The sequence below is a fragment of the Orbicella franksi genome, chromosome 2 (genome assembly GCF_964199315.1).
Source record: "Orbicella franksi chromosome 2, jaOrbFran1.1, whole genome shotgun sequence".
Taxonomy (NCBI): domain Eukaryota; kingdom Metazoa; phylum Cnidaria; class Anthozoa; order Scleractinia; family Merulinidae; genus Orbicella; species Orbicella franksi.
In genome coordinates this window covers 3,178,610-3,206,456 of record NC_138146.1, presented here as the reverse complement: position 1 = coordinate 3,206,456, position 27,847 = coordinate 3,178,610, and the positions used below count along the sequence as shown (strand labels likewise).

At 39.7% G+C, this 27,847-nt stretch overlaps 3 protein-coding genes across 3 annotated transcripts; all 3 read right to left on the bottom strand.

The window, feature by feature from the left end:
- Window positions 1-3,523: 3,523 nt before the first annotated feature.
- On the bottom strand, window positions 3,524-7,594 carry LOC145467746 (uncharacterized). Its single transcript, XM_081451352.1, has 5 exons — window positions 7,395-7,594; window positions 7,272-7,298; window positions 6,758-6,783; window positions 5,894-6,107; window positions 3,524-4,381 (listed from the first exon to the last, which is right to left on the bottom strand). The coding sequence occupies exons 1-5, from the start codon at window positions 7,507-7,509 to the stop codon at window positions 3,756-3,758; spliced, it is 1,008 nt and encodes a 335-aa protein (XP_081307478.1). The 5' UTR covers window positions 7,510-7,594; the 3' UTR covers window positions 3,524-3,755.
- A 7,903-nt stretch (window positions 7,595-15,497) lies between these two features.
- Window positions 15,498-16,829, bottom strand: LOC145477020 (uncharacterized). Its single transcript, XM_081455471.1, has one exon. It carries the CDS (start codon window positions 16,325-16,327, stop codon window positions 15,788-15,790), a length of 540 nt encoding a protein of 179 aa, XP_081311597.1. The 5' UTR covers window positions 16,328-16,829; the 3' UTR covers window positions 15,498-15,787.
- Window positions 16,830-24,870: 8,041 nt separating this feature from the next.
- On the bottom strand, window positions 24,871-27,847 carry LOC145477036 (putative skeletal organic matrix protein 5). Its single transcript, XM_081455472.1, has 4 exons — window positions 27,537-27,847; window positions 27,402-27,441; window positions 26,538-26,673; window positions 24,871-25,667 (listed from the first exon to the last, which is right to left on the bottom strand). The coding sequence occupies exons 1-4, from the start codon at window positions 27,718-27,720 to the stop codon at window positions 25,149-25,151; spliced, it is 879 nt and encodes a 292-aa protein (XP_081311598.1). The 5' UTR covers window positions 27,721-27,847; the 3' UTR covers window positions 24,871-25,148.

The following is a 27,847-nucleotide window of genomic DNA, read 5'->3' as shown; positions in this document are numbered from 1 at the left end:
CCCCTTTGAAAAATCCTGGCTACCCCCTGGATAGGTAAGTGTTCGGATTAGATTGCTCTTATACTTTCTGGGAGTAAAGGAGTCCCACTTGGTGTAAAGACCAGTGAAAGTCTTTTTGTGGTGTACAGTAGTTGAAAATGTATTGTGATCACGCTTGATACAGACATCCACGAATGGGATCTCTCGGTTCTCTTCAAGTTCTATGGTGACTGAGATGTTGGGATGTCTGCTGTTGAGAAAATCTAGAAATCTGGTGGCGGTGTCTTTACTGTCAAATAAGGAGAAAGTGACATCCACATATCTAATCCAAATGGACGGTCGCGACTGATTATTAGCCAACCAGCTCTCCTCAAAATGACATATAAAAATGAAAGATGTAATCCTTGTTTTACCTTATTTAAGTTTCCATAGCGATGCTAGTACACGCCGATTAAAGTCTTGTGTCAATAAGTTTTATGGTTTCGTCAACCAGGGGTGGCGAATGGTAAATGCGAGACCGCGCGAGACGGCGAGACAAGCGTTTTCCTCTGCGAGCCCGAGACATTTAATTTTGACATTTTCAATTGCGAGACCGAGACTTCAAAGGGTTTGACGTCCGAACGCAAGACGTTCACACTCTTAAAATTCGGGCCCCAGATTTAGTTGAGAGCTAGAACGAGCTTGTGCAGCCTTCAAACTGGCTGGAACTAGAAATTCGATTATAACACACTACGTTATGATATGGTAGAACAAAATAACTGCTTTACTGGAGCCAAAACGGACGTTGCGAGAGGTTCTGTAGCTTTTTGTGGAATTCAGACAATTTACAAGAAGTTAGGATTAACTTTTTCTCGCAAATTTGTAAGTTGCTTCATTGAAATTCAATGTCAAGTGAAGAGAAGACGTCATTTATAAAACCTGAGATAAACGAACGAATCGGGACTTTGAAACTCTTTAGCTTTGCGAAAAATCGTGACTCCGAGACAGCTTTGTCTAAAAATCGAGACTGCGGGGCGCACATAACCGCTAAAAAACGAGAGAGCGAGACCCGTGAAATTCGACTAAAATTTTGCGAGACCCAGAGTTTTTGAAGGACCATTCGCCACCCCTTCAACCTCAGGGTTATTTTTCAGAACACTCGCAGAATTAAGTCTTTCTTTCCTTACAAAGACCGTTTGAACCGCTCACAGAAATCGAAGATTGTCTACAAAGGCAGTTGCTGGGACAGTGATGCTTTCTACATCGGTAAAACCAGAAGAAGATTGCATGACAGAAAGACGGAGCACTTGAAAGCTCTCACTCAAGTTGATCACGCCTTAATTCGCTGTTGCTGATCATTCCACAGGCAGCCCAGACGTTGAATACGATTAATACGTGACATTATTCTGTTGGCGATTGCGTTACAATTTTAGCCGTTTATAAGACAGCGTATGAGTATGCTTCGAAAATTACTCTAAATGCTACGTGTAGAAAATAATTTGAATAAAATGGCTTACCTTGTGTATGCATTGCGTTATTTTGATGTCTCTGGGTTCCTGGAGGTGGTTTAGAGCCATTTAGGCGAGTTTTACTTTCTGGCGGTTTGCTTCCCCTAAAGAGAAACGAAAGTCGGGCGACCCACTGGCCCGACGGCATGCACTCAAAGCTCCGTAAATTCCACAAAAATGGTCTAATCTCGTCAAAATTGCCTCATGGCAGCCGTCGATAACTCTTCTTCCCATTCACTTTCTCCCAAGGTTCCAAAGTTTATCTTAATCGCCCGAGAATCGCTGGTTTTCCAGCTTTTGCTTTCCATTTCTGCTCCGTCTCGATCCGTAACCGATTATCCTGGGCACAGGATTTGAATTTCTAGCTTAACGACCGCGCCATCGTGACAAAGTCGCCTCCAACCGTCGAGAGGCACGGGGCATTTTTTAATCATGCAAATTGCACCTTGCCGCAGTGTTGACTGAAATTAGTGCCTAAAAGCACTGTTAACTGCAAAAATACAAGAAGCAAACAATGTTCAGCTGAATTTAGCGTCTAAAAGCACCGCTAACTGCAGCGAGAGATGGCAACGAGTAACTGACCAATTCTCCGTGCCTCTCGACGGTTGGAGGCGACTTTGTCACGATGGCGCGGTCGTTAAGCTAGAAATTCAAATCCTGTGCCCAAGATAATCGGTTACGGATCGAGACGGAGCAGAAATGGAAAGCAAGAGCTGGAAGACCAGCGATTCTCGGGCGATAAAGATAAACTTTGGAACCTTGGGAGAAAGTGAATGGGAAGAAGAGTTATCGACGGCTGCCATGAGGCAATTTTGACGAGATTAGACCATTTTTGTGGAATTTACGGAGCTTTGAGTGCATGCCGTCGGGCCAGTGGGTCGCCCGACTTTCGTTTCTCTTTAGGGGAAGCAAACCGCCAGAAAGTAAAACTCGCCTAAATGGCTCTAAACCACCTCCAGGAACCCAGAGACATCAAAATAACGCAATGCAAACACAAGGTAAGCCATTTTATTCAAATTATTTTCTACACGTAGCATTTAGAGTAATTTTCGAAGCATACTCATACGCTGTCTTATAAACGGCTAAAATTGTAACGCAATCGCCAACAAAATAATGTCACGTATTAATCGTATTCAACGTCTGGGCCGCCTGTGTTGTAACCGACGGTTTTCTCTTTCGCTCACTTCTGTTGCATTATTTTTGAGCAGTTGAACTCGGCGTATAATCATGAGAAAACTCGTTATACTAAAGTACGGTAAGAGTCCAAAAGAGTTTTTCTTTTGGGAACCTAATCATGATAAGTTAACATGGACAGTATTGTTCATTATAACCCACGCTTAATTTTCGCGCAATTCTGTTGGCTACTTTACGTCACGTGGTGCAAAATTATTGGGCAGTTATCACGTAATAACCTCCGCCTGCGTCGATAATTGCCCTGCGACTGTTTCTGTCGGAAAAAAAACAAAGCTAAAAAGAATAAATCCCGCTCTAGAATTTCACCTTTTCATCTTAATTATTTTTCATGGAAGAAAAACAAACCCTTTTCGTGGAATCCGCTGATAATGACATTAAAAAAAACTGGTCGCCAATGCTGTTCCGATAAGTACAAAAAAGTCAAAAAAATATGCAGAAAATTATGGGAGGGTTATAAAAAAAATAAACCCCTTTCTGGCTCGCTGGTATGTTGGACGATAATGTCCTTGGCTGAGAGATTGTCCTCAAAATTTCACATTTGCCCTCGAAGCTTCGCTTCTCCGCCAAATATTCATTTTTCGGACAATATCTCAGCTGCGGACATTATCAGCCGACATACCAGGCGCCAGAAGGGGTTTATTTACTAAATAAGGGGATACAGTTTAGGTATAGCAACTGAACAGCCCCTTAAAAGGGAGCTTCAGTAAAAATGTTTGTATAAAACGTATGTATGCGGTTAGCGCAACTTTAGTTTAGAGGCGCAGTTGATCTTTGTCATCAACATAAAGAGGGCCGCGCCCCTTGTCCGAAAATTGGATATCATGCTTCGAAAAAGCACTTTGCAAAAATCTTGTACGCATTGAACGTACAGCAAATAAATTTTCAAAGATCTCGTGAAGAAATCTTTATTTATGCCAGTAGTTACAGAGTTTCCAGAACCCCTAAATTGAATAACTGGGCTACAAAAGCGATCTAGTAATTTCCTTTATCGTGGCACGGGTTGGTTGATACATGTAACCCAACACCTTATTAAACTAACTTCTATTTTACTTGACAGCATCTCCGCTTAGCTTAGTTATTCGTTAAAGTTTGTTTCTATCGCACCATCACCCAGATTGGCTTGTTCTCATAACAGTAGCCGGCGATACACTTGGTGCCTCGCGAGACGGCACTGTCAGAAGCCACGTAGTTGTTGGAGCCTTCGGCACTATTCCACATGTCAATCCACTTGTCTGTGCCACCGTGCGATTCCGAAATCCCACGGTCACTAATGAAGTGGAATGCATTTATTGTGGCAAAACCCGACGCGGGAAATCTCTTGTTCTGATCTGCTGGACTGTACCTGTAAAACCCATGCAGGTTCCTAACCAAGTTAGCATTTGTCCCTGTTAAGAAATTTTCGAACTCATCTTTAAAGGCTGGTGGCGAGCCTGCAGCCCTTTCGTAAACAAGCCTGATGTTGTTGTCATCAGCAAACCGGAACATAACTTGTTTCCAGTCCGCCATGTTGGGGTGGATATGACTGGCGGCGTCTGCGTGGGTGGATTTCGCAGCCGCTTCTGAGAATGTGGTACTGATGAAGAGGAAGCTTGGGGTGACCTTCGTGGCGAATAGGGTCCAGCCCCCACCCTCAGTTTCCATGTCGCAGTAGGCTTGGAATGAGTCATCTGTTGAGCCACCGTTTGGATCGATCCAGTAGAGTCCATCACCACGACTCTGACCTGAAGGTACAAAGAAAATTAACTCATTCCTCCTCTAAATATCTACCCACCAGTGAAAAAGCGAATGAACAAGATTATTGCTGGTTGCTTTGTCACGCTACGAAAAACTAGTAAAATCGAAATCATTGAACAAAAAGAAGCCAGGTATTTGAAATTTTATAGAAAGTCAAAGGATAATCAGCTTTTCCGGGTCCCAGGTATATGACAAATTCCGTGCTCAAGTTATCCTTTGAGAAGGTTACCCCAGATTTGTAGAACTCCCAATGGAAAGCGCACATTTGTGTCCAGCGAAGCATAGGTGATCTGACTCAAGCTCGCAAATAACCGTCTCTGGTGCACCCATTAGTACGGATAGCGCCCAGGTTACGTAACAGTTGAAATATCAGGATTTGTGTGTGAAAAACGGTTATGTTCTTAATTAAGCTTAAAAAGCGAAAGAGAATGAATAAAAAATAAACCTATCTTGCTTCAGGTGTGTGTTTCATTAGTTTTCGTGAGGTTTCTCGGCCAGTCTGTGGTAATTTAGTTGGTTTTTAGTTTAAATCACTCCTTAGAAAGGATACATATAGGACAAATCCGTGAAGCTAAATACCATCTTAATTGCCATTAATCGGCCTAGAAACCTCACAGGAACCTAGGAAACATACAGCTGAAGCGAGGTAGGGTTGTCATTATTCATGCTCCCTCGTATTTTTTAGGCTTAAGAATATAACCATTTTTCCCAAACCATGAATCCTTATATTTCGACTGTTGCGTAACCTGAGTACTGTTGTATGTAATTTATTTAGTATGTAGCTCATTTGCGAGCTTGGGTCACCCAAAGCGGCACAGTTATGGCAGTATGGCAGCCAGACATCGATGTCGAAACAGCTGGAATTTACTTCAATAACCGTCCCCCTTACGAATCAAGACTCTCACATAAACATTTTTTTCGAATTCGTTAAGTGTTCAAACCGCGTTAAAAATCTCAGAACAAGTCAATCTTTTCAAGCTACATGACAACTTACTCGTGGCCATCTTGCTGTTTTTTCTTGGTGTCGTGTTATATGAAATTCGGTATCAAATAGATTCCATGTTGCCGAATGGTGAGACCAAATAAGTTAGCTAAAGTTGCACACGAGGCAATATATAGTCGTGTGTCACTGACGTTCTTACCACTTTTTGACGTCTTTTGTGATCAATTGCTGAACAGACGCACGGCAACATGGAATCTACTTGTTAATGACGTCATCTATGCGTCTGTCCTCCAGTTGACCATTAGCAGGAGCCAATCAAAATGCGAGAACAATTCGACACATTATATAAACTTGGATTACAAAGATGGTCTATTTTCAAAACCGAAGGATGCTATCGAGCTGAAGACTTGCAAGAAAATATATTTCTTGGAGGTCTCATAGCCCATAAATTTAAAATCTCAGGAAGCCTTTTAATTAGTTTTCTTATTTTATAATTTTATGACGTCACGTGAAAACATTGTGTACATGGGCGTGATTAACAATACGTAAAACTCACCCGCATTTAAAATATGCAAGCAGCTACGTCCTGGCTGATCGGGCGTTTGACCCAACCCAGCAGTCACCAATGGCGACCAAGAGCTGCCATCGCAGAGCTCCAAGGCATTCTCGGAAGTACTGTAACGAACGGTGCCAGCAATACTCGGTGTACATTCCTCAGCGGTGTCTCCAAACTTAATTGCACCACTTGGGGGTGGTGATGGTGGTTTACACTAAAAAAAGATAAACGACAAACAAATAAAATATGGAATACCGTAAACTACCGCTTATAAGTTACCCCCCCCCCCACTTGTTACGAGCCCATCTACCAGTAAACCAAAAAATACATCGGCTATAAGCCCCCCGGATATAACCCCTCCTCGCTCCAGCTTTCCTTGTTTTGAATTCGTTTTATTATGATGTTTTTAGACTTTTCGATCAAAACAGCTATAGCTCGTTTTGAAACGGTTTTTTATTCCGATTATAAGCCCCCTCGGATACGCCCTTCGTTTATAAACCCATCTAAAAGCCCTTGAAAAGTTTTACAAGTTTTCGGTACATGGCACATCTTTTGTGTCACCACTTGTATTATTTTACTGAATCTCATTGAATATTCAGAGATCAAGGGGAAGAAGCCATTCAAGTTGATGACCCATCAATCTTTCCTTCGTACACTGATTCTGTTACGTTCGTAGAAACTCTGTTTTCTATAAGCTGTGTCAAGAAAGCGCGCCATAAAAAAGGCACAAGTATCCGACGAGCTACAATCGGCAAAGTGAAAGAGTTAGGGGGTTTTGTTCACTGAACTCCACCCAATTTGTCTCATGAAATTTATTTACTTCTTTGTCGAAACTAACTAAGAAGACAATGATTTTTCACCAACCTCAGCTGCATCACGTCCGTCACGACCTAAGATCAAAGAAAAACAGGAATAAATTTGCTGTTTATGTGGTGTTATAACCATGACAACATGTCAGCAAACAGCCGGGCCACATCGTCTTGGACGGATTCGATCATTTTTTGCCCATTTATATCACAAGACAGTCGAGTGGGAAAAAAATCCTAACTTCTTTTTCAAGTACTTTTGGGAGATTTGATCTTGATTAAATACTTGAAATACAGAGCCCATAACATATGTATTCCAAACTGCACAACCAGGCCATAACATGAAAAAAAATTGACTGAGGCAATGTTCATGTTTAGATTCTCTTCCCAGGTATTTAGCAGTGTTTTACTTTCTCCCTTCAAAAAACAAAACCAACAAAAACGAAGCAAATGAATCAGGCGAGTGCCTCGGTCTGCCTCAACTGGAGTTTCTGAACTTGTTTTTGCAGCGCTGAGCTACAACTAGTCAACGGAAAATTAAAAACTCGTTGTTAAATAGCTACTTCTCTTACCAGGCTTGCCATCTCTACCGTCTCTACCTGAAACGAAGAAGGAAAAATTGCTGTTAGTCCGAAAAAAAAGGCAGAAAACCGAATAATGCAAGGGATCGTGAAAGCATCATTTATTTTTCTCACCGTCGCGGCATTTGCACGTGGATGCCGGGCAGCTTCCACCATCCGCGGAATACACCACGGTTGCAAAAGAACTCAGGAAGAAGGCCAGACCTAAGGCGAAAAGCAAGCGAAACATTTTGACTCTTTCTCTACTCCAAGGTTTTCGCTAAGATGAGAGAGATCAATCTGTTGTATGACTTTTAACCACGAATGAAACAGGAAAAAACAATTCAACCATGGAGGCCATTATTTAATTTGTGTTAAAGGAGCATTTGTACATGAAATAATTGATGCTAACCACAGGGTTTTTATTGTTCTGCCGTCTTAACTGTTGACTTCAAATTTACCTTGTTCATCAATTCTACTCTTTGAGCACTTGTTAACACACAGACAAACGATAAAGCAAACAGAAATACGTAAGAACAAAACAGAATGAGATAAAAAAGAACGAAACAAAGACTCAATCAGTCTGTTGTATGTTTTCTGTGACGCCGACTGAAACAGGAAAAACAATTCAACCTTTAAAACCATTATTTAATTTGCGTTGAAGCGGCCACTTGTTATGGTAAATTGTCTTGGTTGCTATTGACTGTCTGAATAGTTGCCATATTCGATCCGTAAATTAGTGTTCTCTCAATGCTTGCAAACAACAGCAACCACTGAAATAGATTGAAATAAAAAGAAGAGAACTAGTTGTTAAAAAGAATCAAGCACCTCCTTTTATTATCAGGCTTTGGCCTCAAAGAGAACTTGTGCAATTTTTCCTATCGTTTTACTCCATGCTGAAACAGGAAAATGTGCAGTTACACCGAGTGATCATTAATTGTGATGTAAATTAGCTGAATCCCTAAACACTTCAGTTTATGCTCTCAACTTTTTTACGTCAAACTTGAGGTCAGTAATTCGAATTTTCTATTAAGCGCTTGCAAAGAAATGTCGCTGGACAAAAACAAACTGAAGCCAAATAAACAAGTGAAAATTTCTACTTTCCGCTCGCGAAAGATATTTTATATCTCTTTAATTACCACAGTTACGTACTTATGCGTACTAATCATTTGTTATGATGAATTAATTAAACGCACGGCTCATTTCGACCCATTCAATGCCTTGTTATTGTAGCGGTTTGTGTGGGAAAATACCTTCGCTAATTTTTCCGCGTACAACTCGGCCTAAACTTAAGATGAAGTCATCAAAAAAAACAACAACAACAGCAAAGAGAGTTATTTTGACTTTACTAGCACCAACTAGACAAGTTTTAAACTTACTGAATTGAAATAGTTAATTTCGATGAAAAACCTGACTAGTTTTGTCGTGAAGACAAACCGACAGTTTTAGGATCAAACATCAAATTGAGATGAAGCGACGAACACTTCAACAAACAAACCAAACAAGCAACCAACTAACTTCTTTATTTTCCATGAAAATGTCACTGAAATTAAAATTAACTACATTGTTTCTATGAACCTACTTTGCTTTGATTTTATTGCTGGTGCATGCATGGAGAAGATGGAATAAAATCGGGGGAGCTTATTCCACAAAGACCAAAGTAGAGACATGACCTTTGTCGGCACTAACAATTTTTAAGTCGATTTGTTTAGGGCGCTTTAAAAAAAAAATTGGGGCAGAACTAAAATAAAAAGCGACACATTTCCCATGTCAGTCCTTTGCAAGAATGGCAGAAATTGAGCACTGTTGTTTACCAGATCTGAAACAGGAAAAAATGACTCGGGCTTAGAAACCACTTGTTATGACATTAACTGGTTTTTGTTACGTTAATAACACTAGATATACGTCTTTGAAACAGGAAAAAATGTTACGACCAAGGAAACCACTTGTTATATATGGGTCAGTTACCAAGCATGAAGTCAATGGCCGTTGGTCAAGAATTGTGATTGCGTGTTTTTGGACTCCAACTGCTTGTGAGCCCACACACACGAAACAGCCATCTTGCACGGACAAGCTTGATAACTTCATTATGAAAAAAAAAAACTAATTGATTTCTGTTGCCAGTAGCATCATGTAATATGTTTTAATTCACTATATATGGAAACGATGCCATGGAGTACTTCGTCCCTTAACCGGCTTTCAACTAGTTAACTTCGTTTTAAGTGCTTCCAACAGAATGCCAAACAAAACCGTCGGCCAAAATCAAGCAGAGTAAAAAGCAGCGAAATATTAATACTTTGACTTCTCTACCCTTAGCAGACTTTCACTAGAATGACAGAAATTGACGTCGCTTATCAGTGTTCCTGACTGAAACCTCAGAGCAATCAAGGAATTCTACTGTATGATGCCATTAATAAACAACAAAACAATGAATTACTTAGACTTAAGCGGATAATGAGCACTGTCAACTTGTATCACTATAGCAGAATAATTGCTGACGTCATTGTTTACATTTTTCCTCATCAACATACAACTTTGCTCGGTGAAGGTATCTCACGAATTGACTGAATTGACAAAAGCGCTAATGAGCTCAGACATTCTTTGTAAAGTTTTTAAAACCACGTCGCACAAAAACTCTTCAATACATCGGGTTCAAACTCCTTGAGATAGTTAATCGTGTTGTGCCCTTGCAATATTCAGAACTAAGTTATTGCAGCTCAAACAAAAACTGCTTATCCTAATGAGGCAAAAAGTGTAAACAAAGATTCTCCTATTCTATGTTTTGCTGTTTTCACAGATATTTCATCAAATATCATTGTAATATTCTTTCTAAAACTCACTGATAATTCATCAAGTTAAAACAAAGAAAATCACAACCGTGAAGGAGGTTTGGATACCCGGTCTTAATTAGCATAGATTTTGACGATTTTACTTCTCCGTCTACTCCTTAGTTTTTGTTTCGATTGAGAAGATATATCAAACACTCCAGACAGTGTTTCATCGGTTATCCAAACAACTCGAATGTCGTCAAAACTACTTCGCTGCGCGTCGTATTTTCAACTCTCCTATCGGTGTTTGGATATCCCAATGAAACACTGTCTCGAGTGTTTGATATATTACATCAAGTTCTGTTAAGTATCATACGGCTCATAGAAGCAACTTTGATTCAACTGTGACTTCCCTTCCCTTAACAGGCTTTCACTAGAATAATAGACATCGTTATTATTCACGTTGCTCAGTGGCAGAAACAGGAAAAAGTTGAGCAGCCATGGATACCATTTGTTTTGACAAATTAATTGAATCCTGAATGACGCAATTAATACAAAACCACAGAATAATTGAATTAAGATTCACTGAGACTTAATATGAGTATTATAATCTTGTTTCACTTGATATACACACTGTATTATCTCTTTTGGGGTCTTTACAGACCGTTATATACAAATGTATAACATTGTGGCATTCTATCGAGTTCTGATAAGAATCAAAGTTACCTTCAACGAAGAAAATCACTGAGCTGTTTCATTTTAAAAGTCCTTTAAAATTAAATCTAAAATTAAATTAAAGCTATGTTGTAGATTTGTGTCACCCAGTCTGGCAATTCAACAAGACTCGTTCAATGCTCTGTGTCTTGTGTTTAAGATGGCTAGCATCACTTTCGTACCGCTTGAAGGAAAAAAAGCAACATTCTTCTGCCAACAGTGCGTCAACAGAAACGTGTTGCAAGTATAAATTTGAGCGGTGTCAAGAAATCGTTCTACAGTGAGAAGTATTGTATACACAAAGGGACTACAAACATTTCCGAGATCGAGAAAAAACTTGGTATACTATTTCTGTGAAAGAAATATAGGGAGTAACGTAATTCGAAGTTTCGATGTACCTAACAGCATTATCAAGAATAAAAATCGTTATAAACTAAAAACATTCCGATTATGCCCACACTTGTATGATATTCTGTAAACGCCTATGTTTTTCTATTTCAGTTTAGGCCTTTCGTCGCCACGCAAACGACTCAAATGATCGTTTGTAAACACAAAACTTTGTCAATTTATCGGGACTAACAAAGCAAATGCTTTATATTTAAACAGGAAAAAACCAGGAAACCAGAGAAATTACTGTTTCATACATGTGCTATTTTACGTAACTGCCAACAAGCTTTGCAGAAAAACGCCTCTGGTTAAACTTTCCATCTTCAAACTTCAGTTTTCTCGTGTTTGGTCGATATATTTTGAGCGCTTTCAAGATCAAAAACAAAAACTTATGAGAAAAAATGCAAAACATTTCCTATGCTACCCTCTCTCAATAATGGGAGCGTTTTGTTTACCATTTTTGAAACAGGAAAAAAATGGTCCACCAAGGATGCCATTTGTTGTGATCAATCAATTGATTTCTGTTACAGAAATGTTTAACTCGACTTGTTACTCGATTCGTTTTGAGTGCTTGCATCCTCGGAGATCCAGGGGCAGCAAGTCGGGACGACGCGATATTTTTGGACGAAAGTTTACTTAAAGAGCTTTACTCTTACCGAACCAGTTCCAGAAGGGTTTGAATTCCGTCACGCCAGGTTACCGATCACGTAAAAAAGGCAATTTCACAGGGCGAACAGCCAAAATTTTGCCCCACATATTTCCACCGCAGAGCAATGACTGTAACACTTTAAATACACTTCATGCGAGATTTTTCAGTTATAATCAAAATCTATTTACCTCTAAAGAAAGAAGAATAATAATTACTCCTAGAGATCCCAGTACAATACCATTTGAAGCTGGAATGATTGGAGAAATCCGCCTCAAAAAGTTGTATCAGCAAGAGACGACGACGCCATTTTCGAAAATTTTGTGCATTTGCGCGCTTCTTTCATCGGGTCAGCCAAATCAGACGTGTTCACCTCTCCCTCCTGCGTTCCGCTGATTGGCCAGAAAAATATTGAAAGCCCCTGTGTGAGGTGAGAGCAGGCGAAAAGTCGGAGGAACGATCATCCTCAATTGCTATCCACATAACCCTGCGTCAGCACTCATATCGTTCAACGGATTTTCCCTACCCTAAAAACCACTTTGAGCCTCTGCGGAGGAGAGAGCAAAGACAACAACAACAACGAAGTACAAGTAAACGACATCAACGTATACGTAACCAAAATTTTAGCGAAAGCCCTCCAAAGTGGATCAGTTTTTGAACAAAAAATTACATCCGAAAAAAAAAAATTTCTTTGCATTTAAAGACGGTGTGAATATAAACTTAGCAAACTGCCTTCGTTGACTATTCTCAGTTATACAATAAGTCAAATCATTCTCGCCGTTTGATTGGTTTTTACAAAATGATCTACTGGAGGACAGACTATAGATAACGTCAATAAGATATTTTTTCTTTATTATGAAAAACAATTAGATTTCATGTTGTGCCTATGTTGACCAGTTACATATTAAGAATTCCTTGAAACAGTTAACAATTTTCCTATTTTTATGTTCTGCTTTACCGTGTTAAAGTTTGCACTATTGATAAAAAGTCTGCACTTAATTAGGCCGTACTCGTTGTTTATTAAAACTCGACAAGTTCTTCACTTAATTTTCAACTTGAGCCTTTTTCTATCGAACCATCACCCCGATTGTTTTTTCCCGATAACAGTAGCCCACGATATACTTGGTGCCACGCGCCTTACGGCTGTTAGAAGTGACGTAGTTGTTTTATTGGTCAGCATATTGCCGCATGCCAAGCCACTTGTCCGAGTCAGTGTGTCCTTCCGTAATCCCGGTACTTGTATAGTAGTATAATCTGGATATTATAGCAAAACCGTCAGCGGGACTTCTCTTGTTATGATCTGCTGGGCTGTACTTGTAAAAAGCGTACATGTTCGTCCCCGTTGATTCAGAATACGTCCCCATTAAGAACTTTTCAAACCCTCTTTGTCGTTTTAGGGTGCGCCTGCTTTCCTGTTGTAAATAATCTGGGTGATATTGACGTCAGTAAACCGAACACAGCCCGTGACGACGGTTATTCGGGAGATTAATTTGCAGATTAACTGATTTATAAAATACTGTATTGAAAACCGGCTCTAAACAAGAAATTGAAACAACTAGGACAATAAAAGCAAGTACGTGTAATTGTATTACCATAATACAAAGTAAGTAAGAGTTATAAATTCAAGATTAAGAAAAAAATGAAAGTAGGGAAATAAGTAAAATGTACAAATAACATGAAGACATGACACCATGACAAGAGGGAATAAACATGATCGCCAGTTCGCCAGTTCTCCAGTAATTTCTATGGTTGATAACACGGCTTTTCGATCTGAGGAAAAATTCTTTAGAGATTTAGTCTAGTACCTGCCGAGTTCCATCTTTTGCTTGTGATTTTCAAGCCTAAGACATTTAACCTCTTAATTGTATTAGACCTAAATATTAAGAAAACGTGTATTTGTCCACAAGGGTGCAACAAAACGTAACTTATCGGAATTCTGAGGGCCATGGTGCATGGAAGAACGATAAAGTTTGTTTTTTTTGTTGGGATTGTTAACAATGTTGTTTAATTTGAATAATTTGTTTCAGTGGTTTGCTCGGCCCCACCAGCCTTTGTGTTATAAACACTGTCAAGGGGGAAACAAGGGTTATCTTTTTTCTATCAGATATCGTCATACAGTGAAAATTCAATTTCAAGAAAAAAAATTCGTACTTCCCATTGAGAAATTTCCGTCTCTTGTACTACCAAGGAATGTGATAATGTCACAACACCTTATTATCCAATTTCTGCTCTATTATCTGTCAAGTGGTCGCTTACGGGAGGTTAAAAACAAAAGACAGTTTCAAACTTGTAGCTCTAAAAGTGGTTGCGGTAGCTTATGAGAGGTGGTCGCTTACAAGAGGCTCCAAATATAGTGATTTGACTTGGGAACTTTTGGTATTTTGGAAAACTGGTCTCTGAGGAGAGGTAGTCGCTTACGAGAGGTGGTCGCAACCGGAGGTTCCATTGTATTTCGTTTTTTAGAAAACTCACATACGTTTGAGGGGCACAACTGGACGTGATTGAAACTATGAGAAAACACACAACCCCGAGTTAACCTGACGGAGCTGACTTATCCTTGAATATCTCCCTACAAGACATTTGTAGACCGCGAGGGATGATGGGTAGGAGCGTTTTCCAAATTTTACATAAGAGAAGACTGAAGACGAGTCAGATTGTGGTGTGTGAAAGATGACCACTGATATCAATATGATCGATCTCGAACTAACCGAGATTGTTTCAAGGTCTTTGACACCAGGTATAATAGACATTTGATAGAGGCTTAATTCAAATCATAAATCAGCTGACGAAATAAAACCAGATTTAATTCAAACCGCTTATTGCTTTGCTTGATTTTTTGTAATAGGGACGGTGCCTACTAAAATCAAAGGTCTTTTCGCCAGATTAGGACCATGTGGAAAAAGTAGATCTTAGTAAGGGTTTTTGGAATCCACAAAGAAAACCGGGGGTAGCCACGCATTTTCCCGAGATAATTAGCCTTGAATCTCAATAAAAATTCTAACATCGGCATTTTTCTGAAAAAAAAAGGAAAATATGTTCCTTCACGGACTTCCTTCGTATTCGTCTTTACACACAGAAATGCAAACACATTTTTAAAGATCTTTAAACTACATGACAAATGGTAACATAAAAACCACCTTTGATATGTTTTTAATTACAAAATCATCGCAGCAGCGATTTTAGCCTCTCTGATAGTTATCCTCTGGTTTAGCCAAAATACAGTCTAAATAGCTTTACCTCACAATCAAAAACTAATCACTTGTTGAATAGTCCTGCTAATTCATAACATAAAATGTTGGGAACGGCATGCGTTTTTAAAAGTTACATGAGTTGTCATCGTTTTTGAAAACTCTTACGGTGCCCGTTACATATTCTCCGTCACCTCCCCAGTAAGTCAAACATTTGCGTCTGTCATACTTACATGTTTACAGTTGGATTACAATATTTTGTTCTGCAGATAATGGCTAGTTTTTTCCATGGATAGTAGGAGACTTTACTATCCATGGTTGTTTCAGATGGAAGACGTTAAATTTTGCTTTCAACTGTAAAAACAAATTTGCGGAGCCTCAAAATAATTGGCCATATTTTTTCCTGTTACCATGAACAGGAAGGAATGAAGGATCAAAAGAAATTAAAAGGAAGAATTGAATTATTGAATCTTTTGGCGTTTCAGCTTGCGGGGCATTTAGGGAAGCCATACAACAGATTTCTTTGGCCCGAAGGAAAACAAATGGAAACAGATATATCGCAAAACTAAAACGTTAGTGGAGGGAAAATTGTGTGATCGCGTTTCTGAAAGCGGTGAAGGTTATCATCTTACTAGACTCATAACAAGAAACATCAGAAAATTGTTGCATCAGCGTTTATTTTAACCATTTCTGGATGCAGTTAAAGCTTCTATTCTCTTATATCCACCAGCCATGGTTTCGTAATGTTTTGCTAGCTCAAGTTAAAAGAGACTAAACTACACGCTACAGAGCCTTTGCTCATTGTTCAGCTGAAGCCGTCTGTTTCTAACGCACCATCAACCAGATTGGTTTGTTCAGATAATAGTGGCCCGCGATACATTTGGTGCCACTCGCCTTGCTGTCGTCGGTGAAGACGTAATTACTTCCATTCACTTCAGCAGAACTCCACATGTCAAGCCAGTTGTCAGAGCCAAAGAACCATTCCGAAATCCTATGGTAGCTACTGAAGAACAACTGGACTATTGTCGCAAAACCAGACGCGGGATTTCTCTCGTTCTGATCTGCTGGACTGTACTTGTAAAATCCCAACACATTTGTTCTCACCTGAAGAGGAGTCCCCATAACGAAATTGTTCAACTCTTTTTGTGGTGCGCCTGCCTTCCTGTTGTAAATAACCCTGATGTTGTTGCCGTCAACAAACCGGAACATAACTTCTTTCCAGTCCTCCATATCAGGGTGGATATGACTGGCGGCATCTGCATTTGTAGTTTTCGCAGCTGTTGCTGAGAATGCAGTTCTAATGAAGAGGAATTCTGGAGAGACCTTTGTGGCGACTAGCGTCCAACCCCCACCCTCAGTTTCCATGTCGCAAAAAGCTTGGAACGAGTCACCTGCTGAGCCACCATTTGGATCGATCCTTTAGAGTCCGTTGCCACTACTCTGGCCTATGGGAAAAAATAAAAAAACAATGGCCGTTGGAGAAAACCTCTTTGTGGTGAGCAATTTTGTTATTTAATTCATTGTTAATGCGCACCCTTATTGTGGGCGTAATTCATGTCAAAACGTCACGCCACGTGGTACTTCATGCGCGCGAGATAAGAAAGATATATAAGCAAGTATAGGGCTTGTTATGGGTGCTCAATAAAGGATTTATTATATGGAAAAAGAACCTATTTTCTTGCGGGATACGGCGGGTAATCCCGAGCGGGGAAGATGGCGCTATCTTGCGCACTATGGTAGCCAATTACAGCGAAGGTTAGGTTCTTCTTGCTCGCTCACGGAGCAAGCCAAATGATAAAAGCGAGTATAGGGCTTGGCACCAGGTGCGCTCCCTTCACCTGCAATTTTGTCTCTTAAATGGTCGGTGACCCCCTTTTTTTCTTTTCAGAGATCACTTCCTTCTATACTGATTCGATTTTCTTCATTTTAACAAAAACACGAAAAAAAATCTGTACGTAAAAAGTAAAAACAAAATATTTCGCCTTTTTTTCTTTTTTGCGATCGCAGGGAGTACACAATATCTTGTTGAGTAGGGTGAGAATAAATAATCGCTTTTCGCAACATGATCCTACCGTTACCGTTGGGCGATGAATGAAGTCCGTTGCGATGGACTTCTTTATGGACTTCCAGATTGCGAAATAACTAAACTGCAGAGAGTACAGAACGCATCAGCTAGGTTACTAACTTCGAGCCGCAAATATGACCACATTACGCCTGTTTCGCAAGAATTACACTGGTTGCCTGTTAGGTATAGAATACATTTTAAAATTTTACTTTTAACTTTTAAAGCATTAAATGGTATGGAACCAGCTTATATTAGCGTTTTAATTAAAGGTTAACGCACTCAGCGAGTGAATTATCGGGATTTACCTGCACGAGTTCACTATCAATGAACTAGAAATTTCAATACCGCAAGAGGCCTTGCCGAAAGCGTATTGAAAATTTCGAGTTCATTGTTAGTGAACGAGTACAGGTAAGTCCCGATAATCACGAGCAATGAGTGCGTTAACATTTGTATTATACAAATTGAATACACTGCACAAAGAAACACTGCATTGAAACCACTATATTTGAGTCAGGCGAAGCCATGGTGTAATGACAGTGGTGTGTTAATTTACACCACGGCTATTACACCACGATAATGACGTCAAGGTGGTTGTTTCGTCACAACCCAGTATCACGTGGTACAAATCAGCCAATCAGAAAATCGGAATTCATACAGTGTATGAAAGTTGAATAATAATTAATGTTAGAAAGCACGCTCGCTGTTCATTGCGCTCTAATTCAGGCACTATTCTATTACATCCAGCAGGGAAAATGAAAAAGTCTTTAGCCTTAAGCGCTTTAATTACTTTTTTATTGTTAAATTTAGTTTATGTACATATTTAGTATATTTTAATATTGTAATGCGCGTTTGATCATTATATGTTAAAAAGCGCAATATAAATTAATAAATTACTATTATTACTATCATCATCATCAACATCATCATCCTTGGATTTTACGCGCCATCCAGCGCGAACTCGCGCCCCCTTCCTCGATCTCCCACACGTGTTTTCTGACACCACAAATCTTTACAAAATCCTTCTCCGCTACCAATTGTATCTCAGAATGTCGCTAAAAATGCTTCAGGCATTTACTTGACTTCGGAAAACAAATTAAGCAAAACAAATTAAGCTTCCAGGAGTTATCATTGATGATGACCTTAATTTCACCGAGCATATCAGAGAGATATGCACCAAGCCTAGCAAAAAGGTTGGTGTACTCAATCGCCTTCGGAATTTAATACCCAGCAGGGCAAAACTCCTGTTGTACAAATGCTTTATCATACCACACCTGACTTACTGTCACCTAGTGTGGCACTTTTGCAAAAATTCGGATTACAGACAGCCTGAAAGATTACAGGAGAGGGCTCTCAGGGCTATATATAGGTCCCACTATGAGTCATACGAAGAACTTTTAGGACGTGCTAAATTGCCAACGTTATACAATTAGAAGTTTAAGCCTTTAAACTGTGGTTAATGAGCTTTGTAGTCTACATCATAGCTGTCATCTAAGGTTGTCACCAGTTCTGTTATCTTCCCCCTATTAGCCATTGTGCAATAGCCTTAGGTCAATGTCCAATGCAACTCAATCGTTTTACCACATGGGAAATCATACGACAAAGCTCCCAGTGATTTTCCACCATGCTCTCATGTGATTTCAGCGCGCTATACCCCTCCCAACTCCCTCAATCCCCAGTTAGTAAAATCCCATTGTTTTCTGACCCTGCCCAGTTGTGAGCTAGTATTCAAGCTGGGCCGTTCTCCGCCTTCCCCTCCCTCCCTCCCTGTATTGGTAGCTTTGTCCTTTCCCATCTTTTTGCTCCATGTGGTTGTAATTACCTTTCGTGATAAGGTGGCTTTCACCTACTAAACCTTCTCGGTTCATTCACTGCCACGTTCTATTTGTTATATTGTGTGTAAACCATAGCTGTTTAGCCAATAAAGGTTTTTGGTGGCAGGGAAGTGCAACCTAGGCTGCACTTTGCCCTACATAGTGCTATGGCCACCCTTGGAAATAGGTCCGGATCTCTCTAGGACGGTGTCATCGTACCATCTGACCTATTGTCCTCTCAGAGGGGCACCCCTCTTCTGGTCCATCCTATGTTACTCCCAGGAAAATAGGTCCAGATCTCTCCAGGGTGGTGCCATCGTACCATCTGACCTATATATTGTCCTCACAGAAGGGCACCCCTCGTCAGGTCTCCTTAGTAACATAGGTTCTCCTAGAGACGCCGCTACTCTAGGCTCTGTCTTCCCTGCCACCAATGTTTTGCCACCATAATCAGTGTTTTGTTTCTGTTTCCTGCATCTACCCAGCAAAAAAATTGGGTTGGGGGTTGCAATGTTGTTACCCTGATAAATATCCTCGCTGGTACTGTTAGATCTGTCCCTCCCCCTGTGTGGGTGTGGCTTTAATAATTTATACTAAATTGCACAGCAGCAGGGTCTCATTAATATACGTCTCCAGGATACTGCAGTGCTGATGTACAAGGTTAAGTACGGGTTGACACCAACTTGTAGTTCTGATTTGTTTGCACGGAAAAATGCCACTCATGCGCTCAGGAATTGTGATTTTGCCGTACCCCGCTTTAATAATATACGCTATGGCAAACATTCTATTGGATGCATGGGTCCTTTTTTATGGTCAAAGCTTCCAAAAGTTTTGAAAGAATCGCCAAATGTGGCAAAGTTTAGAAATGAAATAAGAAAATTGGACCTTTTGGGTTATCTAAGTAACAACAGCAATTGCTGCAACCTGTGCGGCCAGTAAACTTTTTCGTCCGAAATAAAGGCCTCGCCCATCCATTAAGAAAAAAGGACGAATTTTTAGAATTTTAAATGTACATTAATATAGAATTTTAGAATGTTAAACTTTAATTAATATAACATTATAATTAAGGCGTTTCTTAGGACAACATAGACTCTTTTATTTCCTTTCATTGTTTGCCAATACTTCAATTTTAATTTTTTAAGAGAATCTTTTAATACTATTAATGAAAATTTTTGAGTAGAGTTTTAACTCTACTTACTAGTTTCTACTTACTACTTACTAGCTACTTAAAAGTAGCTAGTTAATGAATAAGATGACACCTTAATAAGTTTAATTCTAAATACTAAGCTTTCCATGACACACCTGTCAAAAAAGTATCCGCTGACCAGTATCACTAGACAAGTGTTTTTCACTGCTTTTGTTTTGTGTATTTTGAGGTTGTTCAAACTCAAAACAGAAGGCCAAACAAAAACAAAAACAAAAAATGAAAAAAATGATATACAGAAAACCCCACCGCAAAGTTACAAACTCAAATGACAATTCTCGCTTATCCTGATTTAGCTTAATCAGGCTTTGAGCAACCCGGCTTGGCTAAATCTATATATTACTGATTGCCATAAATAATATATTGAAATATGCCACCAGAAACACCGTTGAATCCCGCTATTCAGGAGCCTATTTCGAACGCTCGAAAGACATTTCGAAATAGCGGAAGCTCGATATAGCTGATATTAAATGACTGAGGGGCAAATCCAAGGAAAATAGTTTTGATATTGAAATAGTGTTGAAGTCGAAATTACCGAATTGGGATTAGTGTGGTCCAACTAATGGAACTAAATTTGCTTTGCGACGTTTACTGAGAGTCTTTTCCTTAGACTTTTCCATTGGTATTCGATGTAAATTGTCTTGCGGAGAAGAAATGAGTTTTACAAGTCGTGCAATACGTTCTTTATTGCGCTGTGAGATGTCTGTAGAACAGTTTACACTTGAGTGCATGTGGAAAGAAATTTACATTTGCTTTGACTTTGCATTACTCATGCTACTTTGTCATTCAAACAGAAGTAAAACCAAAACCAAAAGTAGCATTTTCCCGCACCCCGCGTCAGCCACACTGATATACAGTGGAACCTCGATTTAACGAAGTCGCTGGGGACTGGTCAAATTTGTTCGTTAAATCAAGGTTTCGTTACATCGAAAACCTCGATATAACGAATTTGAGGGGAAACGACCAAAATGTTCGTTATATCGAGGTTATAGTTAATGATTGATTTGTAACACAGGTGACTTCTGTCACGCAATTCAATGCAATTTTCGTCACCCAGAAGTGCCGCGTTTTGCGATGCAATTCATTAAGCATGGTGGTTTTCAGTATCAATTATTTTCACTTTTGAGCAGACGCGCAGCCTTTGTTTACAAAAGAACGACACTTTCAGAGTAGCGATTTAATAATGTTGCAACATAGAGGCTAATACAGAAAATTGTCTATGTAAACAAGGAAACGGGCTCTAGTGTTGTTATGTTGCACTACCCAACATTTCCGGATTTCAAAGAAGATAGAGTAGAAGTTAATTGATGTCGAAATACTATAGTGCCAGTGTCTATGACATATAATAAGCCGTTGACTGAAAGGTTGCTGTCTCTTTACCATAAGGATTACAAAGATTTGTTGACTGTTGATCTGTTCAGCGTTTATCCTCTGTCGCGTGTTGACATTGTAATTGGTTATATCGAGGTAGATTTTACGTCTGGACTTCCGGATTATCCCCCTCGTTATATCAAAGAATTCGTTATATCGAGGTTCGTTATATCGAGGTTCTATTCCATACATTTTACTGTAACTTTGGCCGGGACATAGAATATCGCTCGTTATATCGAGGACTTCGTTAAATAGAGGTTCGTTAAATCGAGGTTCCACTGTACTTTGCACACAGAAGTCCCTCACATCAAATCAGAGAATGAATGGCAGATAATCGCACCTATTCTTTTTGAATTTTTAGTACATGTTAATCTGGTGGGAGGTGGGATGCCCCGAGAATTTCAAGTGTAATTTGCGTCAGCCGTCCAAGACCTCTTACATTTTGCGTAATAAAATTCAAAATAGGGGAACATGAAAACAAAATTCTCGTTGTCTCTTTTATTCACCCTTTTTGTTTGATTTGAAGGACTCCTGTGTATGGTTCGAGTTTTCAGTGGCTCTCTTTGTTGTATGCGCTTTTTGTAACTGGCCAGAGTGATTACTTTGGTTTCATTTTTACTCTACTCAGTTGAAAACTGCTCTACGTATAGTATCTAAGATTAATTACAAGGTCAGTGAGCTCTGATGTCAGGTGCGTACGTCTCAAACATACGCAGCCAAAATTGCTATATTTCAGCTAAACTGATCAGATTTTGTGAAGGCTTGTGTGTTTGAGTCTGTTATTTCCTCGTTAATATGGCTTTTCGCTTTTTGGGGGAAGAAGATGTTGGTTCTAACTCTAATATATCAGAAATTTTATTCCTCCCAAAGTGTAACAGAAATAAAACACAATAACATTGATCAAAAAGATTATTGACCATTATGAAGACGGATTCCGCTCAAAGTTTGAGCAATAACTGAGTGCAAAAATTATTTACTAAAAATCTATACTCACAGCACGGTAACGTTTGGAATACTATTTAAAACATCTCTCTTGATCATGAGTTCATTTCACTTAGTAACTTCACCATTAAATTTTCAAGCATTCTCGAAAAAGTTAATGTCAAACCTCGTAACAATGTTTAAGTGTGTGTTATTGTGTGTTCAACTAACGCGAAACGTCAGTTTTATTTGAAATATGGATAACCCCCTTCAAGTTCAATTTTCTCTCGCGGGGTCAGCTTGAGAGCTCAAGTCCCGATACCTTCTTTTCAACGGTATTCACAATATTACCATGCCATGAGGTTTATTTGGTAACTTAATTTTTGCCATTATTGCTCGAATCTTCTGCGGAAATCGTCCTAAAATGTCAAATTTAGGCTTCGGCTCAGAGATCTTGAATATTATGAATAAAAACTTATCTCTCTTCCAAAACTCTGTGAAATTAAAGTTTGCCAGCAGGCCCGCGCCAAGTATTCCGTCAAAATAAAAGCAGGATAAAATTAAGGTGGCTGAACACAGTTTTTGATACCTGTGTTTCATTCACATTTTTCTCTAAAACCCTTCATCCCTCGGTTGTCAAAATGGCAGCAAGCTAGTTAACAACACAAACTTTGGTTTTTTGATGGTTAAGTTGACGTATGTGCCGTTGCCATGGCAACATGAATAAATAAAACAGGCCTTTAAAATCGGTTTTGTTTATTTGCAGAAAATCTAGTCATTAGATTTTTTTATAATATGCATGCAACAAGCTTGTGACGATTCTCGCAAGTTAACACCATTTTGCTAATAATTTAACAGAGAGATCTTTAATTATCCCTTGTTGAAGGTTTACTGGAATATCTAGAATTTCCTTTGTTAAAGTTCAATTATTTTCAATACTCCAGTTACTTATTTCCTAAAGTATTTACGTGCCAAATTTCGTGAAATTCTAATGAGTGGTTCTCGAGAAATAGGCGTATTTCCGAGAGTGCAATTTTCACTCCATCGCAATTTTTTGACTTACTACCCAAGCGCTGCATTTAACTGGGTTCTTTCGGTAAGAAAGGAAAAGCTGAGAATTGCTGGGTTCTGTACATCGCTACTTTTTCTAGCATATCTTTGTAATAAAAGACTAAAGCCATCAATACGCTACGTTCAATTATAGAGAAAAATAGCACAGATACTGCGGGTGTTGAGTAAATAAAATGATCGCTCTATTGACGGCACGTTTGTTTTTTGCAATCCTTGTGCGCGCGCTGAATTGAATCAGCAAAAGCGCGCGCGAAACTGTGTTCGGCCACCTTAAGGTGATTCCTTAGTATTGCATTGCGCATCCCTGCTGTGCACGATTTTCGCGTCATTAGCGCGCGCACATGAGCGCGTGCGCGTACGAAACGTAAGAGATTTCCCCCAAACTAAGCTCGATAGCGAAATAAATGCTCCTTTTCTCTTAAACGAGCACGGTGACCCCACCTTTTATTTCATAATTGCAATGAGAACAATATCGTCAATGACTGAGAAAAAAATCAGCAGAAATCTATGGCTACTTGTTTGGCAAATGAAATAAATACTACAGAGGGAGACATAACGGGCCCAACAGCGCATGTCCAAATTATGTGTCCTATAAGGGATAAAAAAATGCAGGGTATTTGAACACATTTTTTCTGGGACGTAGATGAATAAACAATCAAAGAAAGTCAAACTCTGTGTGATATAACACGCTGCATTAAAAAATAATCGAACTTATTGGTTGCGCACGGAGATTACCAAAGTCACCTAAATAACCGTATTTGTCAGCATTGTGGCGTGAAAACAAGCAGGGTGACCCCCTCTTTTTATTACGTTTTTAAGATCTCCTTGTCCTGTAACAACAGCATACCAAGTTTCATGGGAATCTATGACGGGTTCTTTTATTAGGGAATCACCTTAAGGTGGCTTAACACAGTTTTTGATGCCTGTGTTTCATTCACCTTTTTCTCTAAAACCCTTGATCCCTCGGTCGCCAAAAATGGCGGCAAGCAAGTTAACAACGCAAACCCTGTTTTTTCGCGCGCATTGTTTCTGTGCATGCTTACTGGGCCCACGTCACGTCATGCATCGAGCGCGCGCTAAGTAATAAACTGAACAATGATAGGGCAGATGGCCATTGCCATAGTTTTGCCTGGATTTAACGATCTTGGACGTTCGGTGACCCCTATTTTTCTTTTGATGGGTTATTTTCTCTATCTATTTTCTACGTTTAGCGAAAAATGAAGAAAATCTATCGATTAGAAGTTTAAATTTTTTGCAAAATGCACCATCGAATCCTTTCGTTTATCTGTGCGCGGTTTCAAATGCCTCTTGAAGGGTTAAGTTTTGTGAAAACGTTGGCAACATTTGGGATTATTAACACAGCGGATTCATTTATACAAAATATTACTAGGATAGTTTGTCTCCGTTGATTAATCTTTGATATTTTAAGCTAAAAACCCTGGGGACCATGCTGATTCACGTGCGCCAATTTTTCAAAATCATTTGTTTTCCAGTATCGCAGATAATCGAATTTTTAGAACAAAAATAACTTCTACCTGAGGTTTTCATTCAGGGCGTTGTTATCGGTACTTCTGTGTACAGTCCAGCTAAGTGTTAATTGCAAATGAGTCATGTTGAGTGAAAACCTGATATAAGAAACAACAAAATAAGTCAAAAAAACATTTATTCCCACCACCGTGTTTTATTTGTTTTACAACATTCAGTTTCCTTGAATGGTCTTGAAATGAGACAAGGCCGGTCTTGTCACTGGACCAAAATGTAACCCATGGCTTTGATGTATTTTTCTCCATTATCTGGTGACCATCTTGCGTCGTTTCCACACGTGTTGGAGTCATCAGGATACCCTCCTGAACCAAACCCGATTCTGGAGTCACAGTTGTAGCAATTATTTTCGTTGTTACTAAGGATGCCGATTCTTGCTTTAGCATTGTTACCATTAGTACACACAGCATTGAACCCTTCCTTGTTACAGTTGCGCTGTAAGGAGGCCTGTGAACCAATCAGCGTCTTCCACATGTCACGACCCACCGAGGTGGCGCGGTATTGGCCGTCAGCGATCAGTGAGTACAGAGAGTTGGCATGCCTGTTAACGACCATGAATTTGATCTGATGGCCGATCTTCATACCAAGACAGATCTTGGAGAAGGATGTGTTCCAGTAGGTCGGTAACTTGGTCTCTTGAAAATCAAACCCAGTCTTGCCTCCAGGAAGGTTAAACTCATTCTTGTTGGTCCAGAGTGCGGAATTGTAGTGGAAGGTTGACTAGATGAAATGAAAAAAAAGCACGTTTTCAAAACCCTGCAACGTTACTGAACTGTCCTTTTGCCTTCTAATTTTCTCTTAACAAACAAAACTTCATTCAATTTCTTCAAATTTCAACTGGAGGTAATATGGGAGTCTAAATAAACCAGGACCCTTGCTTTCAACTGGTTAGTTATAGCGGAGCTCCGGCGGCCCGAAGGGCCGCCAAGCGGAGCCCCATACTCATATAGGAGAGAAAAGGAAACCCATGAGTTGATTTTCTCATGGTCATCATGGCTCGCGGTATTGCTCGTGGGCGCGTACGCACGACGGCGACGACGACGGAGTCGCGCAACATGGCCGCCATACTCCAAATAATAGGTTGACAGAGACATGCAGTCTTGGTTTACCGTGTACTTCTTTGATATTGGACATCCATGTTATGATCAATTGACACCTGTCAAAACAAGGTATCCGCTGACCAGTATCACGTGACCATATCGCGGGCTCAAGTTTACAGCTTATCGAGGTCGCGTGTTTTTTTGAAATTGACCGCTGACCAAGTGCTGGTTTTCGATTAGATTGCGGGCTCATCTCAGGTTAACTTGTTGAAAACAGGGCAGGATTGTTCGGAAGCCGGTTAACGCTAACCAAGGATTAAAAGTTAACCGAATTATAACTTTTTTTTCTATACAAATGTTTTTTGGCTGCTTTGTTTTGTGTATACAGTGATTATTAAAGCTCAAAACAGAAGGCCAAACAATATACAGAGAACCGCGCCGCAAAGCTACAAAACTGAAATCAAAATTCTACCTTTCTCCTGGGTTATTTGACCCTGAACAACGCGGCCCAGGAGCTACGCTTTTAGGCTGGCCTAAATCTATATATTACCTTATGACCATCAATTTTCATGACCAGTGTCCATCCTCCACCTCCGCATGCGCCAATGCCGTCGCTGGTCATGTGACAATACACAGGGATCTTTCCACTGTCAGTTTGCAGCTCGTAGGATTTATTTATTCGCAAACTGACGAATGAAAATAACATACCTTAGGTTCTAGCATACTCAGCCATTGCTTGTAAAAACATGACAGAAACTGCCCCCATTAAGCCCTCCTGTTTATAAGCTCTCCTGGTTATAGGCCCATTTCTCTTGATGTACATGGACACCAACTATTACTTCTGATTATAAGCTCCCCCGAAAATAAGCACCCCTTATGGTTTAAAATGAAATGAATTCGATTTAACATGATTTTGTAGCTACAAAAAAAAACTATATGAAATACGTCTTTCGATCAACACCGGCTGTTGCTCTTTTCGAAACCGTTTTTTTTTTTAAATTCCAGTTGTAAGCCCTCCCCCGGATATAAGCCCGTCCGTTTATAAACCCATCCAAAACCCCTTACGATGTTGTATAAGCACAGGGCTTAAAGGCGGCAGTTTTACGGCATTGATTTAGTGTGAAAGTTATTTTTAGAGGGCTTGGAAACATATCGTTTTTCAAAAGAACTCGTGATCACATCCGTACGCTTGTACATGTTGAAGTCACTCATGAATGTTTCTTCCTCCGGCAAGAGCAAAACGCGGCGTTCCAATTGAGGAACCTCCATCTTTGGCTTTTGGCCGCGACTTGCTTCCTCCAATCTTTGTTGAAAAATCAGTGCCGTACATACAGCTGCTTCCCAGCGCCGTGCCTCTACATAATAGATTTTTACATAAGTAGAACGTTAAATGACATTTCATCTGCGAACTTACTTGTGTTTGTCATACAGTTCTTTACAGGAAGTGGGAACAACTGTGAAAAAAAATTAAACTCAAGAGAGGCGCTAGGTACGAAAAAAAAACCAGAAAGAAACAAATTTCAATGAAGATCGGTTAATCCAAGTTTACCTGGCGGGGAAACCAGCTCGATAAGCTTTTCCAACTTCGCTTCCAGTTTCGTTTCCAAAGCCTTAATGGTTGAACAGACATTCGTCTTGTCACAGGTGCCAGATTCGGTGCCAGTGTCATTGCCATGTATAGCGACCTGAAGGAGCAAGTTTACGCTAAAACAAGCGGCGAACAACGAGCGCATTTTGAGAACTGAAGAAAAAAATGTGCGTTTTAACGGCTGAGTTTTGTCGATAACTGACTGACTACGTTTCCTTGTATACAAGATTCGCGAAAACAATATGTAAACAGTCTGCGCGAATATTTTCTTG

Bases quoted from the DNA above. Each gene is read 5' to 3' on its own strand.
- LOC145467746 (XM_081451352.1), bottom strand. From the start codon at position 7,509: ATGTTTCGCTTGCTTTTCGCCTTAGGTCTGGCCTTCTTCCTGAGTTCT. The intron at 6,784-7,271 runs GTAAGAGAAGTA...CTTTGATCTTAG, and splicing joins CGGTAGAGATGGCAAGCCTG to GTCGTGACGGACGTGATGCA. The intron at 4,382-5,893 runs GTGAGTTTTACG...TTGTACCTTCAG, and splicing joins CTTGCATATTTTAAATGCGG to GTCAGAGTCGTGGTGATGGA.
- LOC145477036 (XM_081455472.1), bottom strand. From the start codon at position 27,720: ATGCGCTCGTTGTTCGCCGCTTGTTTTAGCGTAAACTTGCTCCTTCAG. The intron at 27,442-27,536 runs GTAAACTTGGAT...TTTTTTTCACAG, and splicing joins CGAGCTGGTTTCCCCGCCAG to TTGTTCCCACTTCCTGTAAA. The intron at 25,668-26,537 runs GTAATATATAGA...CATTTCATCTAG, and splicing joins TGAAAATTGATGGTCATAAG to TCAACCTTCCACTACAATTC.
- LOC145477020 (XM_081455471.1), bottom strand. From the start codon at position 16,327: ATGGAAACTGAGGGTGGGGGTTGGACGCTAGTCGCCACAAAGGTCTCT.